Source organism: Erinaceus europaeus, chromosome 14 (genome assembly GCF_950295315.1).
Source record: "Erinaceus europaeus chromosome 14, mEriEur2.1, whole genome shotgun sequence".
Classification (NCBI taxonomy): Eukaryota; Metazoa; Chordata; class Mammalia; order Eulipotyphla; family Erinaceidae; genus Erinaceus; species Erinaceus europaeus.
Window position 1 is genome coordinate 57,170,614 of NC_080175.1, and position 11,982 is coordinate 57,182,595.

The 11,982-nt window shown below is 40.5% G+C and overlaps 1 protein-coding gene across 1 annotated transcript in view; it reads left to right on the plus strand.

Moving 5' to 3' along the window:
- LOC103113428 (EGF-like and EMI domain-containing protein 1) overlaps positions 1-11,608 on the plus strand; it is a 684,559-nt gene extending 672,951 nt beyond the window's left edge. The window contains 1 exon segment of the mRNA XM_060171006.1: positions 11,378-11,608. Within this exon segment, the coding sequence (XP_060026989.1) occupies positions 11,378-11,382 (5 nt within the window). The 3' untranslated portion in view covers positions 11,383-11,608.
- The last annotated feature ends 374 nt before the right edge of the window (positions 11,609-11,982 follow it).

The window sequence follows — 11,982 nt, forward strand, 5'->3', positions numbered from 1 at the left end:
GAACTCAGACAGTTCAAAGAAAAACATCTGGAGGGAGAACAGGTGGTGTTGCATCTGGCTAAGCATACATATTACAGTGTGCAAGGACCCAGGTTCAAGTGCTTGGTCCTCATCTGCAGGGGGAAAGCTGCGTAAGTGGTGAAACATGGATATAGGTGTCTCTCTGTCTCTCTCCCTCTCTATCTTCCCCTTCCCTCTCAGTTTCTTTGTCTCTATCCAACAATAAATAAATAAAAATATTTTTTTAAAAAGAAAAACATTTGGAGAATTTAAATTGCCTTTCTTTCTAGTAAGATCACTTTTCAAATTTCCAAGCATCTTATAAACACTGTTTCATATATATATATCTGCAAAAGCTTATGGATAGTTTGTATCCAATTATGAATAAGTTATATACACGTGTATAGATCCATATAAAATCTGAAATGTTTTTACACGCAGTACGGGAAATCAAACTGAGGATCTCACACATATGACTTATCACAAAACTACCTCCCCAACTTATTTTTTTAGTATTTATTTATTATTTATTCCCTTTTGTTTCCCATGTTGTTTTATTATTGTCATTGTTGTTGGATAGGACAGAGAGAAATGGAGAGAGGAGGGGAAGACAGAGGGGGAGAAAAAGACACCTGAAGACCTGCTTCACCACCTGTGAAGTGACTCCCCTGCACGTGGGGACCCGGGGGCTCGAACTGGGATCCTTATGCTGGTCCTTGTGCTTTGTGCCACATGCGCTTAACCTGCTGGGCTACCACCAACTTAATTCTTTATTGTAGCTTTTTATGAGAGATGAGATGGCAGATTGATATAGGTAGATATAGATAGATGGGTAGATCAATAGGTAGATACAGAAGATACATAGAGAGATGGATAATATGTAAGCACATAGATAGAAGACAATACTGCTCTAATATCCATATAGTTCTACTTGTTCTGTCTTTGCTGCTGTCCTTTTCCAAGAGTTAGTCATGTCTTTCTCTGGCTTCTTTTCAGTACTGTCCTAGTTAAGACTGAAACTTGCTAACCTCCTTGGAATGTTAAAGATTTGTCCCAGGGGGTTGGGCAGTGGCTTACCAGGTTACGTGCACATAGTATGAAGCATAAGGACCCTAGAAAGGATCCTGATTCAAGCCCCTGGGTCCCCACCTGTAAGGGGGGGTTGCTTTACAAGTGATGAATCAGGTCTGCAGGTGTCTTTCTCTCCCTCTCTCTAACTCCTCCTCCCTTCTCAATTTCTCTCTGACCTATCCAATAAAAATGAAAGAAAAATAAAGATTTTTCCCAAAGTGCCTATTATTTTCTAACATATCAATCACTCTAATGAATATTACCTCAATTTAGTTATCTAATACTCACCTATCCCTTTCTGCTAGCATCTAAACACCATAGAAGAAGGCAAAGGCTTTGTATCCATGTTGTTTACCAAAGTGCTCCACAAACTCCGACTATGGAGGAGTTAATAAGTATATTCAGAAGCGAACACATAAATTTATATGTGTTAACTTTTATTCTGTACGCATTTTCCTTATATTTTTCTGAACTAAGCCAGCATTGCTATTTTATGTAGGGCAATAGATGTTAGAAGTTGTTCCCTTTCATATGTAATGAGTTTTCCCATGTTACAAATAAAATATTCTAAGGAGTGACACCTGAACATTTTTTTTCTTGAAATGACCAACAAAGCAATCTTTTTAAAATCAGGGAGAGTCTATGGGTCTTAAGATTCCTTTCAACTCCCTCTGGCAACTTTCTGTTATGTGGAGAGAGATCACCATCAAAATATTTGGGACACAGCTAAGGCAGTACTGAGAGGTGAATTCATAGCCATACAAGCACACATTAGGAAACAAACAAACAAACAAAAAACAGAAATAAACAACATAATTGCACATCTTAAAGACTTATAAGAAGAGGATAAAAGGAATTCTAGAGCAACCAGAAGGACTGAAGTAACTAAAATTAGGGCAGAAATAAATAACATTGAAAATAAAAGAATCATATAAAAAATCAACATTTGTTAGTTCTTTGAAAGAGTAAACAAAATTGACAAACCCTTTCTTAGCCAGACTCACTAAAAAGGAAAAAAGAAGAAAAGAAAGGAAAAAGAAAAAGAGGGAAAAGAGCCAAATAAATAGGATTGTAAATTAAAGAAGAGATATCACAACAGACACTATAGAAATCATGGGAGGCTTCTATGAACAACTATATGCCACCAAGCTAGAGAAGCTGGAAGAAATGGTTCCTAGATACCTACAAACTTCCAAATTTAAATAAAGAGGAACTAGAAAATATGAACAAGCCAATCACAGTCAAAGAAATTGAAAGTTATCAAAAACCTTCTCAAGAATAAAAGTCCTGGACCAGATAGTTTTACAAATGAATTCTACAGAACCTTCAAGGCAGAGTTAATCCCTGAAGGTGTTGCCTTTGGCCTTTGGTGTGTTTCAGGAATGGGTGGAGCTGTTTTCCTAAAGTTGACAAAGCTGCTTTTGGAAGATGGGAGTTAGGCTTTCTTATGTTCAAATTAAAGATAGACGTGGATGATTAGAACAGCAAGACAGTAAATCCTACATATGTTTAGTGAAGTTCTACAGTCTTGAAGGGTCCCTCTCTCACTACTTTTCAATCTACTGAGCACACTTGCCCAAATTGACTTGTTTCTAAATAAAGTACTTAAAAGTTCACAGTGGGGTGGACTTTGATAGCATAATGGTTATGCAGAGACTCTAGTGCCTGAGGCTCTGAAAGTCCTAGGTTCAGTCCCACACACCACCATAAGCCAGAGCTGAGTAGTGCTCTGGTAAAAATAAACAAATAAAAGTTAAAAAGATTCCACAGTTGCAAATCTTAAAAGTTGTTTTTGTTTTATCTCAGTTCCTGAGGTGTAGCACAGTGTTGGTATGCTTCTAAAAACCCCTTCTGTTTCATTAGTTTAATCCCCCCTGCTTAACACTATTCTATTTACATAACCTGTTAACAAGCACCACCCTCTCTCCAGGGCATTGGTAGTTCAGTGGTAGAATTCTTGCCTGCTCCACCCCCTCATTTGTCACACCCTGATTTTCACCAGTCACTTTTCTCTCCACCCTCTCTGCGGTGCATCCTGTTCCCACCCTACTGGGCTAGTATATTTATAAGGACAAGATTGTAGTTTTAGTTTAGCTTAGCTTGGTATAGATTGTGCTGCGTCCTGCATGAATAAAGAGATACTGCGTACAACCCAGCCATGAGTCCCGGGTCGTCTGTTACCCGCCCGTGAAGCCAGCCCGTCGAAAACAACATATGGCGCCTACAACGTGAGACCGGACCTGCACAACTCCCAGATAAGTGAAGAATTTGCCTACCTATGCACTATGGTCTTCTCTTCTACTTATGAAGAGGTTTGCCAAAGCCTCTACTGTTTCATTATGAGACAGTTACTCTATCTCTGGAACATTTTACTCTGGGCCACACTTTGTTTCCCTGACCGGGAACTTTGGTTTCTTGTGATCCTAATCATAGAGCTTGGGAAATGCATGGAGATTTCTCCTTGGACTTTCTGGATTCCCTCACCCATGTTTCCTGAGGAAAAGGACTACATTTTGCTCTGGGCCACAGTTTGGTTCTTTATGACTGTGATCGTAGACCTTGGGATATGCATGGATGTTGTTTTCAATGGGCTATGTTGTTTTTGCCGGACTGGCTTCACGGGCGGGTAACAAACGACCAGGGACTCATGGTTGAGCTGTAGGCAGTATCTCTTTATTCATGCAAGATGCAGCACAATCTAAGCCGAGCTAAGCTAAACTAAAGGTACCATAAAACTCACAATGCTGTCTTTATATATACTTGCCAAGTAGGGTGGAAACAGGATGTGACATAGAGAAGGTGGAGAGAAGAGTGACTGGTGAAAATCAGAGTGTGACAAAGAGAGGATCAGAGTGTGACAAGGAGAGGGGGTGGAGCAGGCAAGAATTCTATCACTGAACCACTAATGCCCTGGAGGGAGGGTGGTGCTTGTTAACAGCGGTTATGTAAATAGAATGAAGTGGTTATGTAAATAGAATGAAGTGGTTATGTAAATAGAATAGTGTTAAGCAGGGGGGATTTAAACCAAATGAAACAGAAGGGGTCTCATGCATACCAACACATGGGGATTTCCACTGGGACTTTCTGGACTTCTTCTCACATGTTTCCCATGGAGAAGGACTATTCTAATTTGAGGAGCATTCTCCAGTACCCTGGCAGTCCCCAAGAATGGAGACATGTGGTTAGTTCTACTCTCCTGATTGGATTCTTTCTTCAATGGGAAGATGCTTTTAAAAGTAGATGCCTGAAGCAATACAGCAGGAACAGTCAGAAGCACCCTAAATGGAATTTTGAGGAGCTTTTTGGAGTAGGATGCCCTCTGGGGACTCTTGATGCTACATGGTGAGATCTGTTTCATAAGAGAGTGATTTAGATGACTGAATTTTTGTATGACATTGACTTAAAAAAAATGCTGGACGCAGCTATGATTTCTAGAGACATCCAGAAACAATCCAAAAATTGTTTTTTCCTCCTTTGATTTATTTTTTTACGTCTTGGCATAAATCTGAAACGTTTAATCCTGAAAACTGTATGAGTTATGGGCGGGGCAGATAGTGCAATGATTATGTTAATTATTCTCATGCCTGAGGCTTCTACCATGATTCTTCTGTTTACCTTTCCACATTTTATTGAGTTTAAACTGTTTCAACAACTTTGAAATCATACTAGAAAGGACTTCCAATTATAATGGAGTTATCAATTATAGTAAACTTTCAATCTGCTACAAGTTTTGTTTGACAAGTAAGTGAATTTCAGCTGTCAAGTCTTCACCTGAAAAAGCATCTATTCAAATGGAACTCCTGGAAATCCATTTGGACCCCTGTTCTCACCCACAAGATGGAATGACTACAACACACCCCGAGAAACCAATGATGTGACCTGGCATGACCTGAAGAAACAGATTCACAGACTCTAAAGATCACTCTCTACAGAAAAGCAGAATTCTGGTGGCTAACATTCCCCATTGAGACAGACATGCAGCATTTCATCCCTTGGCATTTTCTTCTGTAGTCAGCTACTTTGGACTGACACCTCCATCGGACTTACTGGTACACGCTGCTGTGTTTCTCAAAGACTAACTTCAGCCAATTGCCTTGAGACTTTATAGACCATGTCCCATCGCCTGCAGGCTCTGTCCCCAGAGTCAGAAAACTCTCCCTCCTTATTCGGTTATGGCCACAGAGGCAGGAAACACCCTTTGAGGCAAGAGATGCCCCCAGAGGCATGAAGTGCTCCCAGAGGCAAGAAATGCCCTTTCGCCTGCTAGGCCTTGCCCTTTGAGGCAAGAAACGTTCCCCTTAGCATCACACTGGTTATTGCTGCTCACCTATTTTTTTTTCCATGTCTTATGCCAGTTCTTTTGAAAACGCCTGTACGATATAGGTTTCTGTTCACCCCACAATCCTGATACTATGGCCATTAGTTAAAAAGAAAGGGGGAATTGTTGGTATGCTTCTAAAAACCCCTTCTGTTTCATTAGTTTAATCCCCCCTGCCTAACACTATTCTATTTACATAACCACTTCATTCTATTTACATAACCACTGTTAACAAGCACCACCCTCCCTCCAGGGCATTGGTGGTTCAGTGGTAGAATTCTTGCCTGCTCCACCCCCTCTCCTTGTCACACCCTGATTTTCACCAGTCACTTTTCTCTCCACCCTCTCTGCGGCGCATCCTGTTCCCACCCTACTGGGCTAGTATATTTATAAGGACAAGATTATTTGTAGTAGTTAGTTTAGCTTAGCTTGGTATAGGTTGCGCTGCATCCTGCATGAATAAAGTGATACTGTGTACAACCCAGCCATGAGTCCCTGGTTGTCTGTTACCCACCTGTGAAGCCAGCCTGGTGAAAACAACAGCACAGTGGCTGTTAAACCTTTGTTATGTTGTTATGTTGACATTTTTTTGTGGTTTATTTTCCCTGTGGGCTATGTGAGCATGAGCCAATCAGAATAATTTTTATTTAACTTTAAGTAGATTTTTTTTTAGCTTAATCACTCACTTGTGACTAAGAAATGTAACTGGGAGGATGACAGATAGCACAATGGTTATGTAAAGAGACTTCCACTCCAAGGGGCCAAAATTCCAGACCCAATTCCCTGCTCCACTGCTAGCCAAAGTCACATAGTGCTCTGTGGTCTAGCAAGTCCCCAAAGAAACCCCAGTTGCACCCTGTTAAGTTTTCAAGTGATACTTTGCTATTCTTCCCAGTTTGTCTAGAGTGCAATGTGAATAAGCTCCCACTCCACAGTCACACCTCTCGGTCACTGGGAGGCTAGATTTTTTTTAAATTTATTTTTTATCTAAGAAAGGATAAATTAACAAAACCATAGGGTAGGAGGGGTACAACTCCACACAATTCCCACCACCCAATCTCCATATCCCATCTTCTCCCCTGATAGCTAGATTTTATCCAGAGTCACCCACCTAGTTCTGTACCCTTGATGTCAGTATAGGGCTTCCCTGCTGATGTTCCAGCCTCTGAGGGGCAACAACAATAGAGACTTGAGAACCCACTGTTGTAAATTGGTGTCTTAGATGAGTCTTCCTTTCTTTCTTTTTCTTTCTTTCTTTCTTTCTTTCTTTCTTTCTTTCTTTCTTTCTTTTTTTTCTTCTTCTTCTTCTTCTTCTTCTTTTTTCTTCTTCTTCTTCTTCTTCTTCTTCTTCTTCTTCTTCTTCTTCTTCTTCTTCTTCTTCTTCTTTTTTTAAGTCTTTTTATTGCTAAAACTCAGACCAGAAAGTAGTGTGACTCAGCTGGCAAACTCCCAGATCAACACTAGCCTTGCCTGAGTATGGTCTTTTAGTCACAGCAGTTTTCTCCCTCAGCTCCTTTCTGTCCACAAGCCACATGTGTTTGTACTCACCTGTGGCTTGATGAGTTCTTGAGGAGATCCTGGTTGTAAATTGTTGAAACTTCAGGTGATTATCATTGCTTTCTATAGTTTACCAGGGAGAGTAAAATTTAACTGTTGCTGCTCCATAGCAATACCTCAAGAAGTACCTGTTTGTTTTTAATTGATTCCAGGATTATTGCTGAGACAGGGTGCCTGCAGGTGCCACTGCTCCTCTCAGCCATCTTTTTCTCCTTCTCCTTCTTATCCTTCTTTCTTTTTGATAGAGACAGAGAAACTGAGAGGGAAAAAAAAGAGATAGGGAGAAAGAAAGAACAACCCCTGCAGCTTTATTTCACCACTCATGCTTCTTCCTCCCTGCAGGTGGAGACTGAGTTCTTGGACCTGGATCCTTGCATGTGTTTTGTGTTTATATGTATACTGTATTGGGTAAGCCATTGTCTGACCTCCAAATGGTTGTTTTCAGCTGGAAAGTGGAATGCATTGATGGTCTGGGAGGTGGCACAGTGATAAAGCTTTGGACTCTCAAGCATGAGGTCCTGAGTTTGATCCTCAGCAGCACACGTGCCAGAGTGATGTCTGGTTCTTTCTCTCTCCTCTTATCTTTATCATTAATAAATAAATAAAATCTTTTTAAAAAAGAAGAAGAAGAAGAAAGAAAGGAAAGTGGAATGCATTGCTTTCTGTGTTGTCAAGGAAGGTCTTCAAAACTAACTGAAAGGGAGTCAAATTCTTCCTGATTTTCTTGGGACTCTGGGACTAGAGTATGTGAGGAGCATTATCTGCTAAGATTTCTTGGACAGAGGACAACTTAAGGAGTTGATTCACTTTCTAGACAAAGTAGGGAAGATTTGAGAGGTTCAAAAGCCTTACATTGTGTGGATGTGTTGGATACAGTGAGAGTATGTGCCATGCCTATCCCTAAGCCTCCTTGTGCCTCAGAGGGTTTTGAGTAGACACAGCTCCCCATTCACTTGCCCACATTTTAGAAGCCATGGCCTGGAAGCTCATGTATAAGGAGAGGAGACCATACCTATTTGTCTGGGCAACTTAATTTATTCTGAGAGCATCCTTCTAAAGTTGCTGCTGAATAGACTACTGGAAAATGAACTGAGATCCCCACTGGGCAGGAAAATGAGTTGAAAGTCTATGTAAATCAGCAAAACAGAGAGGTCACGGCAATCTCTGGAAAAACATATTATTTTTCAATCAGATAGCTTTGTCCAATTCTTGTACTTCTGTCTCCCCACAAAATGAAATTATGAATCAGGCTGGACCAGGTGAATGGGGCTGCCATGATTGACAGCTGAAATCAAAGTAGGAAGCCCTCTCCAAAAGCTAAGAGTGATGACAATCAGGCCTTTGTCCCTTTTTCTCTTTTTCCAAAGAGCAGACAACCCAAGTACTCTGAGTCTGACTGATGCTCAAATAAAAAAAAAAAATCTTGACTTTCGACCTGCATGGAGATTACAGATGAATAGCTAATTAAAGGCTGCAGAGTCTCTCAATGGCGCTAATGAACAATGTTCTCCACAATCAGCACTGGGTCTTAAAGTAACCCACCAGGCAATGCTTCTCAAGTCAGGAGAATCAGTGCTGCAACTAATCTGTGAAATTCAAGAGGGGAAAGAGAGAGAGAGAGACTGAGACCATAGGGTAGATAATAGTAGGATGTCACAAGGCAGTGAGAATGTCATCAGGCCAGGTTGTGTGTGTGTGAGGGTAATTTATTATGGATTCATTAAGATGAAACATGAAGAAGACAGGTCAGGGAGGGAGATTTCACCATGGGCATAGTGTTGGAAACAGAATGATTCTGCAGTTGTCACCAAGAATAAACTGAAAGGTCAAGAGGAATGGGGAATAAATATTGATTGACCAGACATTCCCTAATCCCCCCAAACTGGTAGCTGGTTTATAACAAACTGGAACCAGGGGAAGAAAGCTCTGGAAGTTCACCACTTACATATATTTTTAATGTTTATTTAATTAATTAATTTATTATTTATTTATTTATTTATGATAAAAGATAGAGAAACTGAGAGAGAGGTAGAGAAAGAGCTGCAGCCCTGCTCCACTGCTCATGAAACTATTCCCTTGCAGGTGGGGCCTGGGGGCTTAAACATAGATTTTTGTACATGGTAACATGTACATATAGCCAGGTACACCACAGCCTGGCTCCAACTTATGTACCTTTAAAGGGGATTTGTTTTTCCTTAATCCTTTAATTAGGGAGTTTATGGTTTACAGTACAGTTGTTAACATATGGGTACAATTTCTCATCTCCCCATGATGGGTGTCTGCAAAGCACTCTCACTAGAAGGAATAATGTTTTGTTTTGTTTTTAAGTAAAAATTCCATTAGCCTTTTGGAATTCCATTCTCTTAGAGTTACTCAATGAACTTTTTGCTGTTTTTATCTAATTTTATTTGTAGGTATGGGGACAAAAGATTTTCTGTTTTATTTATTCAATTCCAGAACCATTTTCTCATTTTGTCTAAGTCCATTATGTGGAGAAAGTCTTTCTTATATTTTCCTTTTAAAATATTTTATTGATATTTATTTACTTATTGTATAGAGACAAAACTCAAGAGTGAGGAAGAGAGAAAGAAAGATACCTGTAGCACTGCTTTACCACTTAGATAGGAGGCTGGGGGATTGAACCCAGGTTCTCTTGCACTATAACCTATGTGCTCATCCAGGTGTGCCACTGCCTGGCCCAGAGGTATAGTTGTTCATTATCAGGACTCTTTTCTGGCTGTCAGGATTTCAGTTCTGTCTTTGTCCTAGGAACATCAAAGTTTGCAGAATGACATCCTCCCTGTTCAGTTAATGGTTTTTGTAATGAATTATGGTCAGCTTAGGAAAAGCTGTATTTATAGATTTGTGCCACAGCAGTAAGAAAGAAGTAAATGAAGGAGGTGGGGAAGAAACAACCAATATCTTTACCTTTTGATTAAATAGGAGTCTCAAGGATTTTGGGCCCAGATGCAAGTACACTTGTGAGTATGTTTGACTCTTGTCCAGTGAACAACAGAGCCTGTACAGGTGGCCTGGCCAATCCTGTTGACGTCTTAAGAAGGACAGTTATCTGGGCTGGGGAGACAGCATAATGTCATTCATGCCTGAGACTCTGAGGTCCCAAGTTCAATCCCCAACATTGCCATAAGCCAGAGCTGAGAGCAACTCTCTAGTGTCACTTTCCATGTATCTTTCTCTCTTATTAAAAATTAAAATAAAGAAAGAAATTTTTAAAGAGTAGGGCAGACGTCCCACAGAGGATGTATTTCAAGTATTAAAGTCTAGACCATCTATAATATCAAGTTAATCACTTTGAAATGTTATAAGGGCCTGGTGTTGTAGCGAGGTATATGGTGTGGCTGAGAGCATCAGTGTTAAAAGCCATCTGGCACACATCTTAACATCAGTTTATTGGCCTTCATGTCACCCCTCAGAGCCTTCGGGTTTTTCATGCAGATGGAGTTACATGTAGTCGTGTTTATGCACATGTGAACTCATTTTCATTAAGTGTGTGGCCCAGAAAGTCCTCACAGACTATCATGGTTTCAGCATCCCAGAATATATAATCATTCATTGTATGTTATCGCAGAGACAAGCAGATACTCCACAGCCCAAGGGGGTTGTTATACCTTTCAGCAGCTAGAGAATTAAGAAAGTTTCATTGTTTTCCCTCTATTACAAGAATACTTTACACTGGGTCCCAAATTCTAACTGTTTCATTGGTGACACATTTGCAGAGACCTCTAGCTGAGCCTTTAATAGTCCCTGTAGTGTCCACCACTGTCTTCTGTCCAGTTGAAATGACATTCAGCAATGTAGTCCCCATATCTTCCTCTTCTACCTTATTCATTGTACGTGCTTACAAAATACACAGATTACCAACCTCTGGGGTGATTATCCCAGCTCACAAAATAAGCTAAGATGGGGTATATAGAATTCAGGCAACTGTGTGTGGGGCTTCCTGAACACTGAGCCTTGGAAGCTTCCTTTTCAAATTACAGCTCATTTTCAGGTTTTGTTCTTTGCAACTGCCTCCAAAGATACATATCAAAATTGTTTCCATTGTTACTGCCTGAAAAACCACATTTTCAGCAAAAAAGCCAACCTTTGTATCAATGTCTCCAAAGTGACAAGCTATAGCATCATGTTGATTTCTTCAGGGAATATTTTTGGAAGTGTTATGTATCCTTGGAGGCTCCTCGAATGTCTCTTTCTGGGCATTTCAGCTGAACTCACAGATCTCTCTCTCTCTCTCTCTCTCTCTCTCTCTCTCTCTCTCTCTCTCTAGTACACACACACACACACACACACACACACACACACACACACACACTTCCCATACTCACTTGGGCAACAGCAGAAATCTGGTACCATCTTGAGATTTATTTATTATATACCTTTCTCTCTCTCCTTCTCTTTCTATTTGACAAGCCTGACCTGATGGCCTCTGGGGATCCGAGTGCCAGTTCCCCTGTAGATCCTGTGACAATGGAAGTCACTGCAGCAAATCATCTGGAGACTGTGACTGACCTACTGGCTACAGGGGAGAAGCTTGCACCTTGCATAAATCCTTAACCGAGAAGGGAGACCAATAGCGTCAGTTATGTTGTTAGTTTACAAGTGCCTTCTTTTATAATCCAGATAATAAATTTATTGCTTTATACTTTCCCATGTCTATCTCTTTTCTCCTTACTTTTTTTGGGTGGTTAGTGGCTTACAGGGCAATTGTTAAACCATAAGCACAGCCTCTTACCCCTTTTGATAGGTGTCTGCAAAACACTCTCACCCCCAACTTCTTCGGTGCTTTTTCACCATCACACACCAGAGCACCAGAGCCCCTCCATCTCATTCTTTTACATTCTTTCCCAGTGTCCTTTGCTTTGATGCAGTAAACCACACCCACTCCATGGTATTCTCATGACTTCTCTTACTATCCTTGCTTAGTAAATTTTATCTATGAATGAGATCAGTATCCATTCTTTTCTTTCTGGCTTATGTCACTCAGCGTGAAACCAGTAGTACCCAAGATAGGGCAA